Below are 27,033 nucleotides of genomic sequence, written 5' to 3' on the forward strand. Positions count from 1 at the left end.
TGGACATCATGTCTCGCTCCATCCACCAAAGCCACGTTGCACCACAGACTGTCCAGCAGTTGGCGGATGCTTTAGTCAAGGTCTGGGAGGAGATCCCTCAGGAGACCATCCACCACCTCATCAGGAGCATGCCCAGGCGTTGTAGGGAGGTCATACAGGCACGTGGAGGCCACACACACTACTGAGCCTCATTTTGACTTGTTTTAAGGTACATTGTGTTGTTTAAGTGTTCCCTTTATTTTTTTGAGCAGTGTATATACCACACCTGCCACACTGATTGGCTCAAACTCATTAAGAAGGAAAGAAATTCCACAAATTAACTTTTAACAAGGTACACCTGTTAATTGAAACGCATTCCATGTGACTACCTTATGAAGCTGGTTGAGAGATTGCCAAGAGTGTACAAGCTGTCATCAAGGCAAAGGGTGGCTACTTTGAAGAATCTAAAATCTAAAATATATTTTGATTTGTTTAACACTTTTTTGGTTACTACATGATTCCATATGTGTTATTTTACAGTTTTGATGTCTTCACTAGTATTCTACAATGTAGAAAATAGTACAAATAAAGAAAAACCCTTGAATGAGTAAGTGTGTCCAAATGTTTGACTGGTACTGTATGTAAATGAGATATTTCTTTATTTCATTTTTAATAAATGTGCAACATTTTCCATGTTTTATTTGATTCATTACAATCCCCTGTAGCCAACGCCAATGGTGACAGCTAGTCTTACTGGGATTCAACACAAAATGAAAAAGACAAAATACTTTACAATTTACATACATTTAAAAAACATTAACATGTAGAGTGTGTGTGCATCTATCAGTTACACATACAGTACATGTCAGTACATACAACAAGTAGGTCACATGCGGGAGAGGCATTGTGCCCCGAAACCAGGTTTGCTGTTCACTTGCGCAATGCACTCATGGCTCTGTATAATGCTGTACATTTCCTTGAATTTGATCTGGACCTGGGGACTGTGAAAAGACCCCTGGTGGCATGTCTGGTGGGGTAAGTATGTGTGTCAGTGCCCTGTGTAATTCCCAACATATTGTTTCTTATAAAAACAAAAAGTGACACAGTCAGTCTTTCCTCAACTCTTAGCCAAGAGAGACTGACGTGCATAGTTATAATATTAGCCCTCTGATTACAATGAAGAGCAAGACGCTCGGCTCTGATCTGGGCCAGCACCAGCTTAACTAGGTCTTTCAGCACTTGACCATATGACTGGACAATAATCAAGATAAGATACAACTCGAGCCTGAAGGACTTACTTTGTGGAGTGTGGTGTCAAAGAAGCAGAGCAACTCTTTATTACAGACAGACCTGTCCCCACCTTTACAACCATTGAATCTAAATGTTTTGACAATTGCAGTTTACAATCTAAGGCTTTGGCCTGGCAGCAAGCAAACCAACGTTCCATAAGGCAACAACATCTGAACGCAGGAAGCTGGTGGTCGAGGAGGTGCGCAGACAGGAGGAGACTGCAAGAAGTGCAAAGGCTGTCTCTCTTGCTAAACAAGGGCAATGGACGCGGTGGGAAGGCCTGGAGAGGAGAAAGATCAACTGGAGTGAGCTTTGGCAAATGGAGGCAAGCAACATCAGCTTCATCATAAGAGCTGTTTATGATGTGCTTCCATCACCAAAAAACCTACATCAATGGTATGGCGAGGACCCGACCTGCCCCCTCTGCCCAGCTCCAGCGACTCTCAGGCATATAATGACAGGTTGCAAGACCAGCCTCTCACAAGGCCGCTACACCTGGAGGCACAATCAGGTCCTCAAGAGCCTGGCTGCAGCACTTGAGACCAGAGGATTGCAACCAATTCATTACCTCCAAAAACAAGCAATCCGTCAAAACAACAACATTCATCCGGGAGGGACAGAAAAGGCCCAAGCATCCTCCTACGAAGCCAGAAACTGGACACCTAGCCATGGCCCGGGACTGGAAGATGCTTGTCGATATTGGCCAGCAACTCATTTTTCCACCTGAGATTGCTTCTCCCAACCTTAGCGCAGACATGGTACTCTGGTCCCCTTCACGAAAGGCTGTGTACATCATAGAGCTCACAGTCCCATGGGAAAACTCTGTTGAAGAGGCCTACGAGCGTAAGAAACTGCGTTACACAGAGTTGGCAGCAGATGCAACTCGCGTGTGCTGGAATGCAAAAGTCTGGCCAGTTGAAGTGGGATGCAGAGGATTCGTGGCTTCTTCCACCATCAGGTTGCTGAAAGAACTTGGAATCCATGGACAGGCTCTGCGGCAGACCGTCAGAGCAGTTTCTCAAGCAGCTGAAGAGGCAGCCAGTGGATCTGGATCAAACGGAAGGACCCTTGCTGGGCTATAACTTCATGACCCCCCCACCCCCACCTGAGAACCCAATTCAGATCCCTCCAACTTGAGGAGCGCATATGAGGTATGCGGTCAGCTGTAGGGCTGGCTCAGGGAAGAGGACGCCCCTGCCTTGCATAGTCCCGTGGGAAATCTTAATTGGGCATGGGACACAAGCTAAGGCTTGATCACCCTTTAGCTGGCCACCTTTGATGAGGGTGTTTAGTGATTAAAGGCCGAAACACCCACTGATTCGAAGGCACACTACTGAGGATGTGTCCCAAAATTGACATCTTAACCCAGTCTGAGAAATAAACCTCCCATGCCACTCTGTCAACATCACGGCAAATCTCATGTGAGTGCATACCATCTATTGGCACAATGGACAGTTTTTACATCTCGTCCCGTGTTTTATGATTCTAAGGTAACAGAGTAATTTAGTCTCCTCCACTTGCTCAACAGCCACACCATTCATTACCAGATTCAGCTGAGGTCTAGAACTTAGAGAATGATTTATACCAAATACAATGCTCTTAGTTTTAGAGATGTTCAGGACCAGTTTATTTCTGGCCACCCATTCCAAAACAGACTGCAACTCTTTGTTAAGGGTTACAGTGACTTCATTAGCTGTGGTTGCTTATGTGTATATGGTTGAATCATCAGCATACATGGACACACATACTTAGTTTTTTGCCAGATCATTGGTAAAAATAGAAAATAGTAGAGGGCCTAGAAAGCTGCCCTGCGGCACACCGCACTTAACATGTTTGACATTAGAGAAGCTTCCATTACAGAAAACCCTCTGAGTTCTATTAAATAGATAGCTCTGAATCCACGATATGGCAGAGGTTGAAAAGCTATAACACATACGTTTTCTCAACAACAGGTTATGGTCAATAATATCAAAGGCTCCACTGAAATCTAACAGTACAGCTCCCACAATCTTCTTATTCATTTAAAAAATCTAACTTACAATGCTTTTCTTTCATTATGTGTTTTTTTAAGCATGAGTACATTGGCTCACTGTTCGTTATTGGCATTTCCTGCCTAAGTTTTTCCACTTTGCCAATGAAGTAATCATTAAAATAATTGGCAACATCAAATGTTTTTGTGATGAATAAGCCATCTGATTTGATGAAAGTTAATTCTTTCTTTCTGCCCAAACTTTCATTTAAAGTACTCAAGTTTTTTTTATCATTCTTTACATCATTGATCTTGGCTTCATAATACAGTTTCTTCTTCCTTTTGTTGAGTTTAGTCACATCATTTCTCAATTTGCAGGAAGCCAGACTTATTAGCCACTCCTTTTGACCCATCTCTTTCAACCATACAGTTTTTCAATTCCTCATCAATCCATGGAGCCTTAACAGTTCTAACAGTCTATTTCTTAACAGGTGCATGTTTATCAATAATTGGAATAAGCAATTTCATAAATGTATCAAGTGCAGCGTCTGGATGCTCCTTATTAATCACATCAGACAAACAAATATTTTAAACATCATCCACATAAATCACAGCAAAATCTTTTGTATGATCTCTTATACACCATTTTAAGCCCAGCTTGTGGAACTTTGGCTTTCCTGGATATAGCCAATATATTGTGATATATATTGTGATCACAGCATCCAATGGGTACGGAAACATGTTTTCACACTGTCGTTATGGGGTATTATGTGTAGATGGCTGAGGAAAAAGTATATATCCATTTTGAATTCAGGCTGTAACACAGACCTACTCCCTCCCCTTAACACCACACAACCTGACTCAGCTACCAGGCTAATAGCCTAGAACTGACTCTTATCAGCCAACAGCGATCTTGATAAGTGTATATTCCAACGTAAGTAATTAGATTACGACTTGGGTCTTCGGGCCAACATAAATATTCTGCTCCACTGGGCAACAGGCTCTCTGAGGAAAAAGACTACTCCATGACCCCGTGGTCGAATTGAGATCAGAGGGTGAGGCTGTGAAGTACAGTGTGAGAGAGACAGAGTGGCAAAGTCTTAGCCAGTGGAGAATGTAAAGGGACACATGAAGGGGACAGAGAGAAAAAACGTAAGGTAGACAAACAGTACCTTGTTGGACACAGTACAGTATTGCGTGAAGGAGATGGAGACAATTCAAAAGAATGACAGAGTTATTTGAGTGACAGTAGTACCGTACCGTACTGCTGTTTTGACCTCTGCGGCATTGTGTATGTGATCGTCCTGGTGCAGGTAGCCATATTTCTCCAGGAAGCCCTGCAATAAACGTTACATCATTTTTCATGAGACTCCCACACTTACTTGGTATTTAAACATTATGAAATCAGACACTAATTTAACACAGCCTTGTAAACTTCAACTTTTTCCTTAGGGCCTCTCTACATGTCTTTAAAAAGCCATCTGGATATTATTATAATTTTTTTGCATTTCATGTTATAGTCACTGTCAAGTAGTAGCATGGTAACTTCCCCCTCATCCTTCTGGGTGACTGAGGAGAGAGGTGCTGGGCTCCGGACCACCCATCTAACAGAGAGATAGTAGAGAGACCCTCAGTTATCAGGTTCTATCTGCTGGGCTTGATGTTAACAACAGGAAGAGGTATGATTAGAGATGTGCTAGAGAATAAATATATATTTTTTAAATCAACAGATGACAACTCTGTTCAGAGGTGCTAAACACTCTCGGCTGGCGAACGGTAGGCAATCCTGTGTGTCCGACTTCTTACACACAGGGAATGTGGAGAGAAAAGTTCCATTGTCCTTAACATCTTGGCAGAATCAAACCACATTTTTTATTATGCTGGGATCCACCTTTAGCTTTTGCCTGTCTAATACAATATCAGTTGTCTTCTGAATCAATACTTTGCCCCGTTTAATTGCACAACACAGCAATTTAGCCGTTTATGAAACCAGTTACCACAGATTGTTTCATACACCTATTTTGCCTCAGTACTACGCAATTAAATTACACTGAGCAAAACTATAAAACACATGTAAAGTGTTGGTCCTATGTTTCATCAGGTGAAATAGAAGACCCCAGAAATGTTCCATACTCACAAAAACCTTATTTTTCTCAAATGTTGTGTACAAATTTCTTTACATTCCTGTTAGTGAGCATTTCTCCTTTGCCAAGATAATCTATCCACCTGACAGGTGTGGCATATCAAGAAGCTGATTAAACAGCATGATCATTACACAGGTGCAACTTGTGCTGGGGGTAAAAAAAAGGACACTAAAAGTGCAGTTTTGTCACACAGCAATGCACCAGATATTTCAAGTTTAGGGAGCATGAAATTGGCATGCTGACTGCAGGAATGCCCACCAGAGCTGCTGCCAGAGATTGAATGTTAATTTCTCTACCATAAGCCACCTCCAACATCATTTCAGAGAATTTGGCTGTATGTCCAACCGTCTTCACACCCGCAGACCATGTGTAACAATACCAGCCCAGGACCCCCACATCCAGCTTCTTCACCTGCAGGAGTCTGAGACTACACACAGCCATTGAAGAGTGGGACAACACTTCACAATCTACTATAATCAACTATATGCGGAGTTGTGTTGCACTGCATTAGGTAAAAGGTGGTCACACCAGATACTGACTGGTTTTCTGATCCACACCCCTACCTTTGTCATTTTTTCATGGTATCTGTGACCAACCGATACATATCTGTATTCCCAGTCATGTGATATCCATAGATTAGGGCCTAATTAATTGACTTCAATTGATTTGATTTCCTTTATGAAGTGTAACTCAGTAAAATCTTTGAAATAGTTGCATTTATATTTTTTGTTCAGTGTGTATGGAAATACTCTAACAGTATAACAAATTGAGTTGGGTAAATAGGCTATAATACTGAACATAATAACATGTAATGAAGGTGTTGTGGGCAGTCAGTGTAACCACAGTAGAATAGGATGCTCATTTTCATTTGGGTATTTATACCTGCCAGAATTTGGCTGTGGAATCTTGCTGGAAGGTCAAACACATGCTAGAATTTGCCCAGGTCATATAGGCAAAATAATAATCCACAAAACTCATCCATCCCTGAGCACAAAATGCATTAGATTCTAATGGATTTTACTCAGTTAGCCTACCTATCCATCTTAAAAACAACCAGACTCTAAATTGACAGTTGCTGTGCGCATATGATATCTGTCTCAATTTAAGTGAGTCAAATTGCTTTATTCATTCATCTGTATACAACAGCACATACTAACTTTATCCTCACTAATTGGCCTTTTGACCAATCAGATCAACTCTGAAAGAGATCAGTGATTCGTCAAGAACAATTACTGGGAAAAAGATCAGAATTGGTCTGCCTGTATAAATGCAGCCAGTGTTAAAATATATTGTAACAAAAATAGGTTAGTTATAAAGTTATAAACATAGAACTAAAAAGCTTAAAATACAAAAACGTACCTCTGCCTCAAGAGGTCTCGACCCGCCAGTCCGTTGACACTAGCGTGCAAACCGTTGACTTGGATTATAACTGCGCTGGTACTCATGTGCCAACATGCCACAATTTTTTGTGGTCCAAAGAGTCAAACTCATGGTATGACACTTGAAATATCCTTAGACTAACCCCACAGACATCACCATATATTTAAATCCAAATAAGATATTTCCAAGTACTGCTTGTCTAATGTGCAACAGCCAGGGCAATATCAATGTTTGTGATCTCAGTGTTGTGAAGGCAACACCAGCACACGAGCCACTCCTGTCCTAGTCATTTTGCTCACATAGGGGAGGGACAGTACCACCCACAGCTCAAAGGCTAGAATGTCAAAACGTCCCTTCTCTTGGCACTTTGTATAGGCTACCTCAATATTGCTCAAATTAATTGACCTAAAGATATTTAGAAAGCTGACCACAAGCTTACTTAGTGCTGGAGTATTATGTTGCTTGTGTTTTGACTACTTAGCAATTACTACCGAAGCACTGAAATTATATAAATACTAACTAGAAATAAAACATACATGAAGACACTAAGATCAGAACAGTTTAATATCATCTGGAAAAAAGAGAAACCCAAATAAAACTGTTCATTTAAATTTGACAAAACAATGATACGAAGTCTTAGAAGTCTACCTCACGATGCCTGGACCTAGTAGAATCAGGGAAATGAAAACAAAAAAAATGACATTTGACCCTGCCCCCTTCTACACCTACAACCCTGCTTATCAGCACAAAAGTCCTTTCACAGTAGTTGCACATATTTCCCTGACCTCTCGACAAGACAGATCAGAAGCAATACATGTGATGCATTGGTAATGAAAGGTATGCAAATTAAAGTGTAGATCAATCCCCCCCCCACTCCCTTCCCCCTAACCCAACCCAACCCCTGGGCATTCTGGAATGGTGTCCATGTGAATCCTTAGTATGGCCGGTCTCTTCTGTCTTCTCTATGGTCACCTCTGAGGGAAGAGGGGAAATAGATCCATAGTAAATTATACTGTACCATGAAGCTAGCTTAATATAGAAATATCTTAGTATTAGAGAAAAATCGGACAAAAAAAGTAATACTTATTCAATATTCTACAGTTCTTTCACGTCTCAGGTATGCCCTCTCCTGGTCAAACATCTAACTGCATGGGAGGGAAATTAAGCTGTGATCAATTTACCTTCCTCCCATCTTGTAGCCCCTGTCACCACCATATCCACCTCCGCCATAACCACCGCGGTCACCTCCACGGAATCCCCCACGGCCTCTGTAGCCGCCGCCGCCCCTGTCACCACCATACCCTCGGCCTCCACCACCACGATCTGCAAACACAAACCAGCCATTAGAGCAAGTTCTCCTACAGAGCAGTAATAGTTTATAGTATGTGGTTAAATGACTCAAGTTCCCCTACAGTGTACCTGACACCAGTTCTCTACAACAAGCTCATAGCCATCCTTACATACCTCCTCCGCTGTCCCCTGGTTTCGGTGTGCCACACTTGTTGCATTCGTATCTACGCGCAAAGTTCATGTTGCCACAAGAACTGAAAAGGAGAGGGGAACAATTGTCAATCACATTCAAAGATGTAGCCATTCCATATGAGAACAGAATTCAGTGACACATACAATGTGCAATGGATGACCCATCAAATTGTTTTAACTGCATCTGTCATGCTTCAAATAAAATATTGCAATAAATACCTGTTAGGACATGGCCAGTCCCCTCCCTTGATGTCAAAGTTGGGTCCACCACCACCACCACCTCCTCCTCCTCCTCCTCCAAACCCACGTCCACGACCACGGCCGCCAAAACCTAAAGAGCGACAAACACCACTTAAGTGCAAGGGACAAAGGACCTCTGAAGGCCTAGCTTCAACAAAGGGGTTCCAAGAACATCAGTTCATTGTTCAAAAGTAAATAAGATATCCAAGTTGTATACAAGCAACTCAATCCTGACCAGTTTATACGTTTTAAAGTTTGAACAGCGTTTGTAGCTTAAACAGTGTAAGAAGAGTAGCGTGCTAAAGACTAACTAAACTCAGCAAAAAAGAAATGTCCATTTTTCAGGACCCTGTCTGTCAAAGATAATTCATAAAAATCTAAATAACTACACAGATCTTCATCGTAGTTATCTGTTTGGTGGATGATCCATCACGGTGACATTGGTCCATGCGGCAAATTTGTTCTTTGAGTAGAGGAACCCATGTGCCAAATTCCAAGACTAGGTTGAACGATGAGGCGGGGCTAACCTTTTGAAGTCCAAGGTGGCTCATAGGGCAACCAAATGTATTTGTGCATCATTTTACACCATCCCGCCAAGTTTGAAATCTGTAGGTCTCCAAAGATAAAAAATAATAATTATAATAGGGTTCCAGCCCCTTGCTCATTACTCTCTTCTAAATTCAATCACCCTCATCATTTTTCCTGTGCTACCCCATGCGCTCCTCTGCCTATGCGTATCTATGGCAACGGCTCGGTTTGGCCTGCTCAATGACGAGACATGAGCTGTTCGCTGATGTTAGCTAGCTGCTTTTTGTCACTCAATACCAGCTAACAGCGGTAACTTGATTAGTAGTAGATCATTCTATTCTGATTATTGATTTGAATAGTAGAAAAGTAGACCAATATATCATACCCTCTAAGTTTAAGTCTAAAGYCATGCGACAGTTGTCAATTTCAAATGTAAMGCGGTTACTAAAACTGTTTTGGTAGCAGATGTTTTGTTCAGATTTGAATAGCAGCGAGGTAAATGAAGACTTCATACGCTGTAACTTTTTGGGAAAGTGGTCCATTTCAGTTTATAAAAAATGTTTGAGGAAATGTTGATGTGCTTAGTAAAATAGCTGTATTGTTTGATCGGTATACTTTCTTGTTTCGACTTGAATAGGAGAGCAGTAGAGGAAGATTGTGAAAGTAGCTGATTTGTGCCAAGTTGCATTATTGCATTTACAGTGAATGCTGAAAAAAGTCCCATCAAAGTCAATTAAGACGGACAAAAACCTTTATGAGTAATTTCACAGAAACAAGTAATTGTGGCTTGCAAAAGCTGACTTCTAGTTATTATTTGGGCTTAGTGAAGATCTGTGAAGTTATTTGGATTTTTACGAATCATCTTTGATTTTTTTTTTTTTTTTTTTTTTTTTTTTAATGAGTTTACATGCATACATACAGATATAGACTGGTATATCAAACATTAAGAACACATTCCTAATATTGGTTGTGTGCACCCCCCCAGTCAGGGCATGGACTCTACAAGGTAGCAAAAGCATTCCACAGGGATGCTGGCCTTGTTGACTCCAACAGCTATGTCAAGATGGCTGAATATCCTTTGGGTGGTGGACCATTCTTGATACACACGGGAAACTTGAGCACCAACTGGTGCGCCCGGCACCTACTACCATACCTGTTCAAAGGCACTTAATATTTTGTCTTAACCATCACCCTTGAATGGCACAAATAATCCATGTCTCATGGCTTAAATCCCACCCTCCCCCACCATCAACACTGATTGAATTGGATTTAACAAGTGAGGGATAAGTGATCAAAGCTTTTAACTGGTCAGTGAGCATTTCAAAATACCCGGGTATATCGCCCAAACCTAGTTCAGCTAGAGACACCAAACCATCTTTCACATGTTCAGGCTATCCTATCCACTGCCCAAATAATTATGTTGAAGAGCTGAAGCAAGTCACTATTTTTCTTCATGGGGAAAAGTGCATCTAATCTTCTGCATTAAGATAATTCGTCCATAAGCTATTATCTCTTAAAACCTTTTCTCAATAGGGAGCGCCATTTCTACGTTGTAAAAATTTGTTCCCAAATTAAACTGCCTCGTACTCAATTCTTGCTCGTACAATATGCATATTATTATTACTATTGGATAGAAAACACTCTCTAGTTTCTAAAACCGTTTGAATTATATCTGTGAGTAAAACAGAACTCATTTTGCAGCAAACTTCCTGTCAGGAACTGAAAAATCTGAAATCGGGGGCTCTGTTCCAGGGTCAGTTTATAAATTTGCATGTAATCTATGGGTCGACATGCACTGCATACGCCTTCCCCTAGATGTCAGTAAGCAGTGAGAATTGGAATGGGGTGTCTAGGTAGATCTGAGGCCGTATAAGAGCTCTTGGAACCGGGGGTGCAGTCTTTTCTACGTTCGTCATGAGACAGACCTCAGGATTGCGTCCTGAAAAGCTGTTGTTATAGGCGCTAGATATATCCGGCTCTGATTTTATTCGATATACGTGTTAAAAACATCATAATGTAGTTATTTTAAACCGAGTTATATCAGTTTATATCAGTATATTGCGATTTTCGTGATTTTCTTTGTTCCGCGTTATGCTGAGTTGGACACGTCTGCACCACATGGCTAACGTTTGATGCTAATTCCACAGTTGAAGACGACCTTCTACAACCGATCAACGATTATTCTGGACAAATGACAACTTGTACAAGATTCTGATGGAAGCTCATCAAATAGTAATTACTATTTATGATGTTAATTCGTAATTTCTGTCGAAAAAGTTAAACTAATATTCCGGCATTAATTTCGGTGCGGTCTCGCTTTAACGCACGCTGTATGTCGTAGTAACGTTAATTTTAAAAATCTAACACAGCGGTTGCATTAAGAACTAATGTATCTTTCATTTGCTGTCCAACCTGTATTTTTTWGTCAAGTTTATGATTAGTTACTGATTAGATTAGGTGCCTCTCCCAAGATTTCTCCCGACATTTTGTTTGCAGTTTGGCTACTATTCTCATTGTATAACCACGATTTGTGCCGCTAAATATGCACAGTTTCGAACAAACCATATATGTATTGTGTAATATGATGTTATAGGACTGTCATCTGATGAAGTTTTGAGAAGGTTAGTGAAAAAAATTATATCTTTTGCTGGTTTATTCGCTATCGCTAACGTGCATGAATCAATGCTGCTGTGTGGTTGGCTATTGTAGTAAGCTAATATAATGCTATATTGTGTTTTCGCTGTAAAACACTTAAAAAATCTGAAATATTGGCTGGATTCACAAGATGTTTGTCTTTCATTTGCTGTACGCTGTGTATTTTTCATAAATGTTTTATGATGAGTATTTAGGTAATTCACGTTGGTCTCTGTAGTTATTCTAGCTGCTTTGGTGAGATTTTGTGATGGTGGCTGCAATGTAAAACTATGATTTATACCTGAAATATGCTAATTTTTAGAACAAAACATATGCTATACAATAAATATGTTTTCAGACTGTCATCTGATGAAGTTGTTTCTTGGTTAGTGCCTATTTATATCTTTATTTGGTCGAATGTGTGATAGCTACCTATGCAGTAAAAAAATGGTGGGAAAAAAAAGTTGAGTCTTTTGCTATCGTGGTTAGCTAATAGAAATACACAGTGTCTTCCCTGTAAAACATTTTAAAAATCAGAAATGATGGCTGGATTCACAAGATGTGTATCTTTCATCTGGTGTCTTGGACTTGTGATTTCATGATATTTAGATGCTAGTATTTACTTGTGGCACTATGCTAGGCTATGCTAGTCAGCTTTTTTACTGATGAGGGTGCTCCCGGATCCGGGATGAGTACCAAGTAGAAGTTAATGAATAGGTTATGCTCCGGTTGAAATATTATCGATTATGTTTGTTACAGACAACCTGAGGTTTGATTATAAAAAACATTTGAAATGTTTCTATGACCATTTCGGATACTTTTGGGGATTTGACGAACGGAACACGACTTTTGTTTTCTCAAAATAATGCGCAACCCAAATGGCGTTTTTCGAACAAAAAGAACATTTGTTGTGTAACTGGGAGTCTCGTGAGTGGAAACACCCGAAGATTATCAAAGGTAAGCGATTCATTTTATTGCTTTTCTTACTTTCGTGACCAAGCTAATATAAGGCTAAGCTGTTATAGCATTGAAAGCTACACTCACAAAAGCTTGGATTTCTTTCGCTGTAAAATATATTTTCAAAATCTGACACGATAGGTGGATTAACAACAAGCTAAGCTGTGTTTTGGTATATTTCACTTGTGATTGCATGATTATAAATATTTTTAGTAATATTTTTGAATTTGGCGCCCTGCAATTCAGCGGTTGTTTAGGAAAGTGAAGCCGTATTCGGTATCCGTAGCGCAGAAAAGTTAATGCAAGTAAAACTAAAAGGCATGCTATTCAACCGATCACTGCCCGCACCTGCTCGCCCGTCCAGCATCACTACTCTGGACGGCTCTGACTTAGAATACGTGGACAACTACAAATACCTAGGTGTCTGGTTAGACTGTAAACTCTCCTCCCAGACTCACATTAAGCATCTCCAATCCAAAATTAAATCTAGAATCGGCTTCCTATATCGCAACAAAGCATCCTTCACTCATGCTGCCAAACATACCCTCGTAAAACTGACCATCCTACCGATCCTCGRCTTCAGTGATGTCATCTATAAAATAGCCTCCAACACTCTACTCAACAAACTGGATGCAGTCTATCACAGTGCCATCCGTTTTGTCACCAAAGCCCCATACACTACCCACCATTGCAACCTGTACGCTCTCGTTGGTTGGCCCTCGCTTCATACTCGTCGCCAAACCCACTGGCTACAGGTTATCTACAAGTCTCTGCTAGGTAAAGCCCCGCCTTATCTCAGCTCACTGGTCACCATAGTAGCACCCACTCGTAGCACAAGCTCCAGCAGGTTTATCTCACTGGTCACCCCCAAAGCCAATTCCTCCTTTGGTCGTCTTTCCTTCCAGTTCTCTGCTGCCAATGACTGGAACGAACTACAAAAACCTCTGAAACTGGAAAACCTTATCTCCCTCACTAGCTTTAACTTCTTATGGCTGCATCCCGCTAACGGGATCGATATGACAACAGCCAGTGAAAGTGCAGGGCGCCAAATTCTAACAGAAATCTCATAATTAAAATTCCTCAAACATACATGTCTTATATCATTTTAAAAGGTAATCTTGTTGTTAATCTCACCAAAGTGTCCAATTTCAAATATGCTTTTCAGCGAAAGCACTACAAACAATTATGTTAGGTCACCACCAAACCACAATAAGCACAGCCATTTTTCCAGCGAAATATAGCAGTCACAAAAAGCAGAAATAGAGATAAAATGAATCACTAACCTTTGATGATCTTCAGATGCCACTCATAGGACTTCATGTTACACAAAACATGCATGTTTTGTTTGATAAAGTTCATATTTATATATTTTTTAAATCGGAGTTTACATTGGCGCGTTACATTCACTAGTTCCAAAAACATCAAGTGATTTTGCATAGCCACATCGTTTCAACAGAAATACTCATCATAAATGTAGATGATAATACAAGTTATACACATGGAATTATAGATATACCTCTCCTTAATGCAACCGCTGTGTCAGATTTCAAAGAAACTTTAAGGAAAAAGCAAACCATGCAATAATCTGAGACGGCGCTCAGAACAATAGCCAAATTAGCCGCCATGTTGGAGTCAACAGAAACCAGAAAATACATGATAAAATGTTTCCTTACCTTTGATGAACTTCATCAGAATGCAGTCCTAGGAATCCCAGGTCCACAATAAATGCTTGATTTGTTCGATAATGTCTGTTATTTATGTCCAATTAGCTACTTTGGTTAGCGCGTTTGGTAAACAATTCCAAAGTCACAAAGCGCGTCCACTATCACGTGACGAAATGTCCAAAAGTTCCATAAGTCAGTAGAAACATGTCAAACGATGTACTGAATCAATCTTTAGAATGTTGTTAACATACATCTTGAACAACGTTCCAACCGGAGAATTAGATTGACTTCAGTTGAGCGATGGAACGGAGCTGCCTATCACGTGAACGCGCGTGGTCAAAGCATGGTCAGCTCGTGGCAGTGGTGACTAATTCCTGTCTCCTTCAGCCCCCCTTCACATTAGTCATCAAAGTTCTATTGACATCTAGTGGAAGCCTTAGGAAGTGAAAACTCATCGATATCTCGCTGTAATTTCAATGAGAGCTTGGTTGAAAATTTGCCACCTCAGGAAAAAATCCAAACAGGAAGTGGAACTTCAGGTTGCCACCTGCCATATGAGTTCTGTTATTAGAAACTTGAGTGTTTTCTATCCAATACTAATAATAATATGCAAATATTAGCAACTATGACTGAGGAGCAGGCCTTTTACTCTGGGCACCCCTGTGCACCTTTCATCCAAGCTACTCAATACTGCCCCTGCAGCCATAAGAAGTTAAGCACCAGCTGTCAGAGCAGCTCACAGATTACTGAACCTGTACATAGCCCATCTATAATTTAGCCCAAACAACTACCTCTTCCCCTACTGTATTTATTTTGCTCCTTTGCACCCCATTATTTCTATTTCTACTTTGCACATTCTTCTACCGCAAATCTACCATTCCAGTGTTTTACTTGCTATATTGTATTTACCTCGCCACCATGGCCTTTTTTGCCTTTACCTCCCGTATCTCACCTCATTTGCTCACATTGTATATAGACTTATTTTTCTACTGTATTATTGACTGTATGTTTTGTTTATTCCATGTGTAACTCTGTGTTGTTGTATGTGTCGAATTGCTATGCTTTATCTTGGCCAGGTCGCAGTTGCAAATGGGAACTTGTTCTCAACTAGCCTACCTGGTTAAATAAAGGTGAAATAAAGAAATATGTTCTCATGTTCTGAACAAGGAACTTAAACGTTAGCTTTTTTTACATGGCACATATTGCACTTGTTAGTTTAAGCACACCGTTTGTCTATTGTTGTGAATAAGATGAAGATCAGATCAAATTTATGCAGAAATTCAGGTAATTCCAAAGGGTGCACATTCTTTTTCTTTCGGGAGACTGGGCATCTACCACACCTCATAATGGGGTGGTGGTAATGTATGCCTTTTGACCCCCCACTTATGATCTTCACTCACCGTCACCAACTAATTATCTTGTCATTTTTGCAAATAAGTGTTTGAGTTAGTTATGTATCAATATTTACATTTAAAAATCAGCTTTTTTCAGGGAGGTTCTCTTCTCCTCCAGGCCGAGTCAACCATGTTGCGCGGGTCGCAAAAGTGATTGCTGTCCTTGTATAGAATTGATCAACTTTACTGTGTATATCTAAAAATGACTATGATGACACTTATCGTTTAAAGCAACAAACAAAAAACTATTGCTGATGGGGAACCTGAACTAAGGTCTGAGCACGGCCCTGGTTGTCACTCAACTAATAAAGCCTAATATTGCGCAATCTATTTCTACAAGCATTTAAATGCTGAAGATGCGCAAAAATCAGGAATAGACCTATCACCCCTTGGAGTTTTACTGCCCGATTCATGTTACATTTGGGGTCCCTACGGACTGATGCACTCATATCGTAAACCAGATTCAATGGATTTAAAGGGCATTTTTAGCACAAAGATAATCTTGTGTTTGTTGGCGAACTCACCCACAGGCAGTTGCAGCAACATTAGAATGCTTGTCAACCAAAAGTGAATGAAACATACCTCCACCTCCTCCTCCTCCTCCTCCTCTCCCCCCTCCTCCTCCTCCTGCACCGCCACCCCTCTGCGTGAACTCAGCTCTTCGGGTGGCAAAAGACACTTTGAGGGGTTTCCCTTGGAATTCTTTGCCTAGAAGAAAATGGACATAGATTAGAATGGAACAGAAGAACTGTAGACAGCATGCGTGCACGGGAAGAGAGAGTACACCCTTACCGTCAAACCATTCAATGGCAGCTTTGGCAGAAGGTGGATCATCAAATGAGACAGTGGCCTCTCCCTTCAGTCTTCCAGTAGCCTTGTCAGAGTACAGGTTGATCATGGGCAAGCCAGTCTTCTTGTTCAACTATCAAAACAGGACACAAAGATTAACACGGTGACACACAAATCTGGGTAGCCATTATGACTGGGAATTGCCAGGGACATCACAATAAATTATCACGATACTTAGGCGCCAATACATTATGTATTGCAATTCTCACAATTCTATATGTGTTGCGATGACACTGATTTTATTGCGAGTAAGGAAATGTATTGTTAAAAAAGGATGGTTACAACAACAAAACGACTGAGCCGATTACTCCTATTGACGAGATGATTTAATTACTTTATCAAGGGGAAAACATTGGAGCCGTTTCAAATTTGGATCACAATATCGTTAAAATGTTAATATTATCTTTAGGTAATCTATGGCAGGTGGAAATACAGGTGCAGATATCAGATGAGTTGGGGGAAATATTGAAAAGACTATATAAAGCCACATGTAAGCGAACAAGGGAGTTCCAATTCAAAGTACTACATGTTTATGAGCCCTGATAAACTTTAAAAAAGGAAAAAAGGAATGCCCGCTACGTGTTGGAGGCAATGTGGACAAATGGGTACTTTATCACATATATTTTGGCAATGTCCAAAAATCCAGTATTTTTGGTTTGAAATTCCCCATGTTATACAGGACATCACAGGTATTATTCAACCAGACCCATGTCATCTCCTAGGTATTGTTCCTGTGAATACACTCCAATCCTCTCCACTTAAATTGATAAATTATCTTTTAGCAGCAGCAAGGAAATGTGTACCAAAATGCTGGAAAAATGAACATGCAACCTCAAAAGATGTGGTTAGGTCTATGCGGGGAACTTGCTGACAGAGAATTACATCAATCTTGCAACATTGACAGCATAGGTATGAAGGTGTCTGGTCAGAGTTCCTGACATACCGTACTGGTCTCATTCTGTATTCTGAGCTTTATCCAAATTCTATTCTTATTCAGACTTTTGAAATATGTGCTCTATACAGCAAAAATGTACCCTTTACATGTGAATGTAATTATGCTCCTTTGTAAAGACCACAAAGGTATGCTGTGTATGAATGGAACATGTTATTTATGTGCTCTTGAATAAAACAAATTTTGTTTTACAGTGCAGAAAACATGCTGGCTCACTTACGATGGAGAACAAGCTACAGGATGAAAAATATAGTTTTGGCGCAGGTACAGCCGACTATCGCTAAGCTACGGCTACCTAGCAACAACATTTAAAAAAATTCTACAAACTTTTGGTTTAACGAATCGATACGAGTCAAAATATCAACATAACACTGCAGACCTGCCAACCTCTAATTTTTATGAATTCCAGGTCAGCGATGTAGCGCACATACGACACCCACACTGCTCAAATGATAGGCAAAAGCACCTTTTTTCATGTGCCTAATAATGATGTTGGCAGCCTCAGTAGGAATTGTAAGCTATAGACTTATGGGTACTTGGTAATTGGCTGCTATTCAGTAGCTCACTAGCTCCCCCTCAGGAAACTTGGGGCATTTTTGAAAAACCCGTAACTGCCATTTCCTGAAATCTGGTCTTAAACCATGTAGCCAACACTGAATGAAGTCTTGTGTTCTGCCTTAAATGAAAGCGTTCTCAATTACTAATATTTCTAGATAAATGTAGATGTAATACCTGATTAATTAACATAGGCCTACTAATCTAGTAACAACTTCATGTAAAGGACGGTATTAGCAGAACAGCTCTCTGCCATGTCCGTTTCCATTGACGCAGCGACGTGCACTGAACTACTGCACGTTTCCTTCTCGTCAATGCGCTCACGTCTACTACCTTAGTTGACTAAAATCTGTCTAACTACCTTTGTCGTAATGACACCTTAACTAAGGAGCCAACTTCAGACGGCTGGGTCAAAAACCACAATGTGCCAATAGCAGCCCATTTTATGGGCGTTTTTTGTACCAGCGTATTTTGACCTCAAATTGTGTGCACGGTACTCAAAATGTCTGCAGGTTGGCAGGTCTGATACGGTCCAAAATAATATTGCGATATTTAACTAAACATTTACCCCCCCTCCACTAGTACCCATGCAAGTGAATAGGGAGAAGCAGTCCCCATCCAGAAACAATCCCTACACCCATACCTTAATGATCCCAATCTGTTTGAAGTAGTTCCCCACTTCATCACTTGTGACATCTTCTCCCAGTCCCTGGACAAAGATGGTGTTGTTGTCAGAGTTGTCCTGTTCCCCACCGCTGCCGCTACCTTGGCTACCACCGCTACCTCCAGCTGGGGACAAACATCGAGGTACTACTCAGCAGATGCATCACTTGAACCAGCCTGTTGATCTGTGGCATTTGCTTGTGAGAGACTGGAGGTCAGTGTTAGTCTGGCATGATTGCAGGATGAGTCAAACCCTAGATAGAATTTCAGGGCAACAAGAAGCAAACAAGCATGTGCAACTCACTTGGTTCATCCCTTGAGCCGTAGTCTCGAGGACCTGAAACACAACAAATGGGAAAGGTGGGGAAATCCATGAGAATATGCACTTCGTACACAACACAACATCCATACAAACAAGAATGTCAACTCTCTACCAATACAGTGTATGCATGAGGCTACTTTAAAACATTTCGAATAAGGCAGTTTACAGCTTTCTGCTGCAGTGTTGAGACGGTTGCATCATATATATCTCAACACCTTCCAACATGGGCAGAAATGTTTGAGTTTAGAAGAAATAAAAAAATAAATAAAAATCCAGTTTCTAGCCAGTTTCCTTCTTCGCCACAGCACACATCTCATCTTCTGTCATTTACATTCAACATTGTCCTCATGCAACAATACCATTATGTATAAACTTCAGGTGTCATGTGGTATAAACTTCAGGTGTCATGTGCTAAAAGACCTAAAGAGCATTTATGAGAAAACCCCATCCCTAAGAACAATAGGTGGAGGCCCTTGAGGTTTGGACAAGAAAATGGTGTCATTCAGTTTGTTTTGCTTTCTTTCTCACTCCCGTTTTTATCTTTGCTAATCAACCTTTTTCCTCCCCAACCGAGACAGTTCTGATGCTCGTCACTTACCACCGTAATTTTTGTAGCCACCACGGTCACCACCTCTGCAGAGGAAAAATTGTAGATATGATGGGTTTCCTTTGTCCCAACAGAGCTCAAAGCTCCCCTACATCCCCATCAGTATGCACTCCTGCCATGGTGTGCGACTATCGTGGAAATGTCTTCCCACTCACATGGGAAAGTGTTATTCTTGGACGTTTTAAGATCAAATGGACAAAACTAAGCAGAACTCCCACTATGTACAAGTAGGTTCTGATGAGTGAAGAGCCTCTGATGGCTAATGTGTAAATTTAGATTGCTACAAGACCAGATTAGTTAGTTACAGCATTCAGTTGGCTAACATTTTTTGATAAAAGTTACTAATAGGTCGAAATGGTTTGAATAGTTGCGGCACTCGACAAGTCGAGTGTTCTTCCATTGAGTGCTTATATGAGCTCCATTAGCTGAGGTCCAAGTTTTATTTCATTCACTGAAACCTGTAGTATAAAATGTAGATCCAAAGTTAACACAATACAAATGTCTCCATGTCAAATATACAACACTTAAATGAAACCTGTTGATGTACAGCAGCTTACAATGTTTCTTGGGTTTAACTTGTGAAAATCAGGTCACTTCAAGAACAGATCACTCTGGGGCATTGTTTAAACCGTTCATGGGGAGGTTCTCAAAGCAACAAGGGGGGGGCAAAAACAATCCTCACTCCTAGAGACCAGCTAGACTATAGTCTTAACTGTGCACAAAAACAGCCAATGAATGGTTTTCATTAGGAAATCGCACTCATAATAACAGCCAGCAGGCATCGTAGCAGATAGATTGACGCCACATTTGATATACATGTGCTGAAGCAATCCAACCTGCCTCTGTCTATTACTTGTCAGGCACCATGTAAAATGAAATCTAGATTGTCAGCAATTTTTAGAATGTGACAGTACTGCGGCAGAACTACTGTACGCGTTATTCAATGCCACTACTAAAGTGGTTGTTAAAAGCTACAAGTTACAAATAATGTCTCAATTTCAAATGATAGCCATAGATAAAAGTAATCTTGACAAAATACTGGGTTAGGCTAAAAGGTCCTCTACACTGAAAGCTACTTGGCCAAGATCTATACTTGCTTGTCAAATACAAAACGTTTTCAGAACTGACCCCTGTAGAGATCGCAAGGTGAACCGATTTCTGGCAAGCGAATGTCCTGACTATGTTCAACAGCCTTGTTAACGAAGATGTAAAAAAGCTGGGGTCTACAGGATCCTTGGATGGTGAAGTGACTTAATCCTCAAAAACCCTATGTAATTCATAAAGGGGGTCAGGTGAACAGTGTCCACTTAACTCTTTGCACCACAGGTGTCAGTAGCAGACACCCCACCATGTCATCTGTCCCACAAGCCTTTTGAGCTTCTCATTTATTGCCATTTGCTAGCAAGGCCATAATCAGCTAGAATATTGCATGCATATTTATGATTGAGATGGAATACAAATTATTGCCTCACAGGTCATTGAAACCATATAAATAGAATTCAAATTGTATGAGTGAACCCTCAAGGTGAAACATAGCACATGTAGGGCTGGGCGATATCGACTTTAGTTTTAACGCGATGTTCCAAATGCCTGTATAGCAAGATTCAAGGTTTACATTTTGTGTTAGTTTTTGAGCGTTCTGTGTCTTTCTTTGTCTCGTCTCCGGTCATATGGACACCGAAAAGCTTACATTAATTTTACTGTAATAGACAAGTTATCTTTCTATATGTCTCAACTCCCAAAATGTAGAACAGACCCTATTAAAACGAGAGTATGAATGAACATGTTGTGGAAAAGAAATGCTCAGTTTGTCATGCATGGCACTGCGGTACCGCTAGCATAATTTTAGCCACAGACATGTGTTGCTGTCTGGTCTGTTTCATAAATGTGCAATGAGCATAAAAATAAATGTATAAAGGAATTGGCAACTTGTTCTAATTGAGAAATAAGCATCTTATTCAGGTAGGCCACTTGACTTCAATATCTAAACAAAGTTTACAGGCAGGCTGTTGTTCCAACAGTTGGAGATGGACAGGCGGGTCGATTCATAACAGTGCAACTGTTGTGCCTTGTTAGCAAGAAAATAGATCAAAGTTGGCTAAACTGGAAATATAAAGATCCGTTGGCTACTCACTAGCACTTGTGCTTGAGATTGAACCCTGTGCTTATTTTCTATAATGCCTGTTACAAGAAGTTAGTCATTATTAGTAGATGTGCATGGTTATTGTTAAATTTGTAACAGAAGTTACATTTTTCAGACAGCCTTTAAAGCCAGATCTGTGTTTATTGCGCAAAAAGCAGGTTAAACTATTTTGATAAAATAATTAGTGGGTCTTATGGTTATAGTGGGTCCAGGTCATCTATAAGTCATTGCTAGGTAAAGCTCCTTCACTCATGCTGCCAAACATAACCTCGTAAAACTGACTATCCTACCGATCCTTGACCTGTATGCTCTCGTTGGCTGGTCCTCGCTACATATTCGTTGCCAAACCCACTGGCCCCAGGTCATCTGTAAGTCTTTGCTAGGTAAAGCCCTGCCTTATCTCAGCTCACTGGTCACCATAGCAACACCCACCCGTAGCACACGCTCCAGCAGGTATATTTCACTGGTCATCCCCTAAGCCAAGACCTCCTTTGGCCGCCTTTCCATCAAGTTCTCTGCTGCCAATGACTGGAACGAATTGCCAAAAATCACTGAAGCTAGAGACTTACATCTCCCTCACTAACTTTAAGCATCAGCTGTCAGAGCAGCTTACCGATCACTGTACCTGTACACAGCCCATCTGTAAATAGCACACCCAACTACCCCATCCCGATATTGTTATTTTTTTCTTCTTCTCTTTTGCACCTCAGTATCTTTACTTGCACATCTATCACTCCAGTGTTAATTCTAAATTGTAATTATTTCGCCACTATGGCCTTACCTCCCTAACCTTAGTACATTTGCACACACATTTTCCTACTGTGTTATTGACTGTACGTTTGTTTATCCCATGTGTAACTCTGTTGTTTTTGTCGCACTGCTTTGCTTTATCTTGGCCAGGTCGCAGTTGTAAATGAGATCTTGTTCTCAACTGGCCTACCTGGTTAAATGAAGGTGAAAAATAAATAAAAATGGTTGTGGAAGGCTTATATTAAGCCTAGGTATAATTTTACAAGCCCTGGAATCATTAGATTATTCCTGACTGTTTGAAATGCAGTGCATTGCCCTTTAATTGCACAACAAAGCATATTTAGATAACTTCTCAAAAATCAAGAAGTAATATTGTGACTAGACCAGTTGGGGAAAAAAATTAATATGATTTTTAGGCCATATCGCCCAGCCCTAAGCACATCCCAGGTGAAAATAGCAGGGTGGGGTGGGGGGTGAGGAGGTATTAGTCCATGTGGATGAGGTATGGGGTGATGGATCAGAATGGTGAGGTGGTATCATGCATTGCGTTGGAAGGAACATCTACCTGGCATGGGTGTTGCAGAAGTACCTTGCGGGTGGTCACGCTCTGGAACTTACCCCATACCGGATGGAGGGCCGCCTCTTCCACCCCTGTCGTATCCCCCACGCTCGTACCCACCACGCCCTCGGCCTCTATACCCGTCAGAAGAGCCCCTGTCTGAGCCCCCATCATCTCCACCATACCTCCTGCCCTGACCGCCTTCACCTGGGGCAAAACACAGGCACACAAGCCCTTTGAGTTGTGGTGTTGTCTTTCTTTAATTTCTTTCTTTAATTTCCGGTTTTATATGGCACTTTGTTTTATATGTACGAGATCCTTATGCAATGAAAAGTTATTTATTATTATTATTAGAGGCATTCAGCCATAGTTAAACAGTCCAGTCTTGGCCAAAGATGGCTATGAATCACTGATCCTCCATCTCAAATAAACAGGAAAAAAGGTATGCAGAGATTTGCAGGCCATCTGGACAATTGATCAATAAAAATCAGTGCCATGTAATATATAAACGGATACAATAACTAACCTTCACTTCGACCTCTGTAGCCGCCTTGAGCTTGTCCATAAGAGCCGCCGTCAGCGGCGCCACCGTAGGAACTTGGCTGACTGTATGATGACTTGTCAGCGCCACCATACCTTGAGAAGTTCTCAGAACAATTATTCTCTTGAGACACCAACAACGAGTTTAATAATTATCAAAAAGGTAACATTTGCAAGGATATTAGACCACTAGAAAGGCAAAGTATGTAACTGCAAGCAATACTAGTTTAATGTAGTGCCAGTGGCCTTACCCAGCAGCGGAATCCGAGCCTTGTTGCCCAAAGCCATCATAAGGCTGGCCATAACTTGCCGCCTGTGTTGTTTGGCCATAACTCTCGGCTGGAAAAACAAAAAACAAATGTTATGTATTAAAAACAGCAACTTCTAGAACTCAAATAATTTCCCACGACTCTATATAAGTTTTACCTACCAGACTGTCCATAGCCAGCGTGACTCTGTCCACCATACGAGCCACTCCCATTTCCTTGACCGTAGGCCTGCAATAAGCATTGAACTGTCAAATGAACTAAATTGTGATGAAATAACATAGAAAATAGTTTCAAACAATACTCAGTGAGAAATTGAGGAGCCACACATACCTGCCCGCTCTGCTGAGCAGGAGGATACGTTCCATAGCTGTGGGAGGGAGAGGGAAAGTTAGATATCTTAAAGACATTCTCCGGTACTTTTGTATACTTTTTAGCCAGTAGTTCTGAAAGTAGCACTCACGAGTCAAAAGTGATGACCGAAAATGTACGTACTACGTCACATATGTGCACCACGACATTGCTCCCCCCCTTCTGCTGTCTCCACTGAGCCGTTGGGCCCGCCCGGCAACCTCATTGGATAACGCTGGGCAGGCCTCTTGCTAGCTGCCACTCAAATGACAAGGGCTGATGCTGATTGGCTAGAACTAGAATTGCTAAGGGGCTGGCCCACTTGGGGGGGGAAATGTAGGAAAATGGCGCAGCACAACTTCAAGAAAACAGTTTTTCAAACTAGGGAATTCGTGGCTAATTGAGGTAAGACAATTATTCTGCTCATAGATCATGCATGTATGAACTACACATTGACGCATCCATCCCAAAGTGGGAGGTAAAAAAAAAAATGCTTTTAGTCACCAAAGTACCGCAACATGTCTTTAATGTAACGTAAACAGCCCCAACAACTGATTTGGAAGTTTATTTCTAAAGCACAACGTCAGAGATGTCAACTTATGGTTAAATTGATTAAACGTAATCGCAACAAACTCGGCCATAACTTAACTTTGGGACACATTGTGAGTCTATTTGTCGGACTCCCGGAGTTGTGCATCATTCTGGTGGCTGGCCATGGAAAATAACCCTACCACAATATAGCCGGCTTCACCTCCAAAAAATACCCAGTCAACCATGGCATATGTATAATCTCTAGGAACTCCATTTACCAGATGTAAAGTGAAATGTGTTCCTCGCTATCAAATAAAAGTCAATCCAACTACTGTCCGAACAGCACCATATTCCTGTAGATTTAGACAGCGGGCTGCCATTAGACCACACACTTCACCCAAGACTTCCTACCACTATCTAGACAGCAGGAATATGGTGGGGTTCATCTGGTAAGTAGAGTTCCTAGATATTATACATATGCCTTTGTTGACAGGAAACCGTTTTTTTGTTCAGCAAGCTATATTTTGGTAGCCCCCCCCCCCCCCTTCTGTCACAACCCACCAATACGATTCACAATTCCCGGAGTCCAACCAATAGACTTCCGATGTGCGCTGAAGCCAGGATAACTGTGGATATGCCTACAATCAATTAGTTAACCCGTCAAAACCATAACAATACATTAGACATTTAAAGTGAATCAAGCATTGTGTGGCTAATTGGATAGTTTAGAAGTTGTATAATCGCTAAAGAGTGGTAGCTAAAGAGATACGTTTCATGGCAACTTGAAAGCAACATTGAGTAACTAACGTATTCATTGTAATGTCACGTTACCTTGGAGCGCCAGGCTGACCGTAGCCCGAATCTGTGAACGAGAAGGATATGGGTGATTGGGTACGAAATTGTTACAACTAACGTTAGCTAGCTAGCCAATGAGCTATGTTAGTTAGCCATTGAACAAGTCACATAATACGAATGTTAGCAAAGATTTTCGTATCAACCCGGACGTAAACCTGTAGTTAACTTATCTTGCTGGATTACTTTAGTTTATATTGATATCAAGTAAACTTAGCTAGCATGGTAAGCTGTGACAACGTTAGATGGGAACATTACGTTATCATAAAGAATGCAGTGCAAGTCAATATGAAATGTATATAAATACACGGTGAAAATAGCAGGCCTTGGATAGTTAGCTAACGTTGTCTAGCTAGCTAACTACCGTAGCCAATAATATACATGTTTCTCGTTGACTAGCTAACAACGTTAGCTTGCTAGTTAGCACGGTACTAACAGGACCACGCTGCGCGACAAAAATGGCGGTCAATTCTCAACTACAAGAGAAACGAAACAATAAGAAATATGAGTGAGTCAAAATAACAAAGTACGTTTACAGAAAGCGGCATACGTTATAATAATAATGATAAGAGAGGTAATAAACTCGCCAACAAACTATGGCTAGTGTTTATTCTGATGGTCGCGCCTGAAAGCTTGCTAAACTAACGTTAGCTCGCTAACTGAGACCATCCGTCTCAGCGGTTTCATTTAACATTTTACAACAAACGTGACACAAAAACATATTGAACAAATCACGTACACATAGTTCACACTAAACTTACCAGAGGCCATTCTATTTTCAAAAAAAAATTCGATGAATCACTTTTCAACAAATTAAAATCCCAGTAACATCAGCGCACAGCCGCACACACTGCGGCAATTATGAACTCTGACCTGCTGCTGGGTTGAACCAACTTCTGTGTAATAAAAAAAAATGTCTTACGCATTATAATTTGAAACCAAGTAACCTTCAAAACATGTGAGTTGAATATAGCTATGTTCATATTGAGTACATGTGTCAAACCTCTAGTGACACGGCACATTAACAGTAATTTAATAAAAAATAAATACCCCTATTGTTAGATAATGGTATGTTTCATGTTGCTCCGTTTTCTTATTTCCTTTTGATTTCATCTTCATCAGCCGATCGCATGGGAACGATCGACTTGGAATGAGGTAGCCCAGAGGGGTATACAATCAAGCAGGATCAAGGAGTTGGCTAGCTAACTTGCCAAAATATTCTGAAATCACTTTTGTATTTTTTTGAAAGATGAACTTCAAATGGCCATTGTCTTTTTGACTCAAAAACCCAAAAGATATGAGTTTAGCTTGCTTAAACGGGAAGTTCACCCATTTTTACATGTGGCCTTATTTTTTACTCTTTATGTGCTTGTAGTTGATCCCCCAAACATTTGTTCATTTTATTGAGAGAAAATTGTTTGTCACATTTTGC

The 27,033-nt window shown here is 40.8% G+C and overlaps 1 protein-coding gene across 3 annotated transcripts; it reads right to left on the reverse strand.

Annotated features, from left to right (window-relative positions):
• Nucleotides 1–7,422: 7,422 nt before the first annotated feature.
• LOC111960620 (RNA-binding protein FUS) lies at nt 7,423–26,500 on the reverse strand. 3 transcript variants are annotated; one of them, XM_070438480.1, is made up of 16 exons: nt 26,363–26,500; nt 25,581–25,611; nt 24,201–24,237; nt 24,032–24,098; nt 23,853–23,940; nt 23,588–23,697; nt 23,121–23,268; nt 19,601–19,635; nt 18,985–19,017; nt 18,661–18,806; nt 16,454–16,583; nt 16,250–16,369; nt 8,464–8,575; nt 8,227–8,306; nt 7,944–8,085; nt 7,423–7,736 (listed from the first exon to the last, which is right to left on the reverse strand). In XM_070438480.1, exons 1-16 carry the CDS (start codon nt 26,370–26,372, stop codon nt 7,697–7,699), a joined length of 1,329 nt encoding a protein of 442 aa, XP_070294581.1. In that variant the 5' UTR covers nt 26,373–26,500; the 3' UTR covers nt 7,423–7,696. The 3 variants fall into 3 exon arrangements, with proteins under 3 accessions (XP_070294581.1, XP_023838464.1, XP_023838465.1); XM_023982696.2 differs by having other exon boundaries at nt 16,244–16,369; XM_023982697.2 differs by lacking the exons at nt 19,601–19,635; nt 23,121–23,268 and having other exon boundaries at nt 16,244–16,369; nt 26,363–26,475.
• Nucleotides 26,501–27,033: the final 533 nt, after the last annotated feature.

This window comes from Salvelinus sp. IW2-2015, linkage group LG4p, assembly GCF_002910315.2.
Source record: "Salvelinus sp. IW2-2015 linkage group LG4p, ASM291031v2, whole genome shotgun sequence".
Classification (NCBI taxonomy): Eukaryota; Metazoa; Chordata; class Actinopteri; order Salmoniformes; family Salmonidae; genus Salvelinus; species Salvelinus sp. IW2-2015.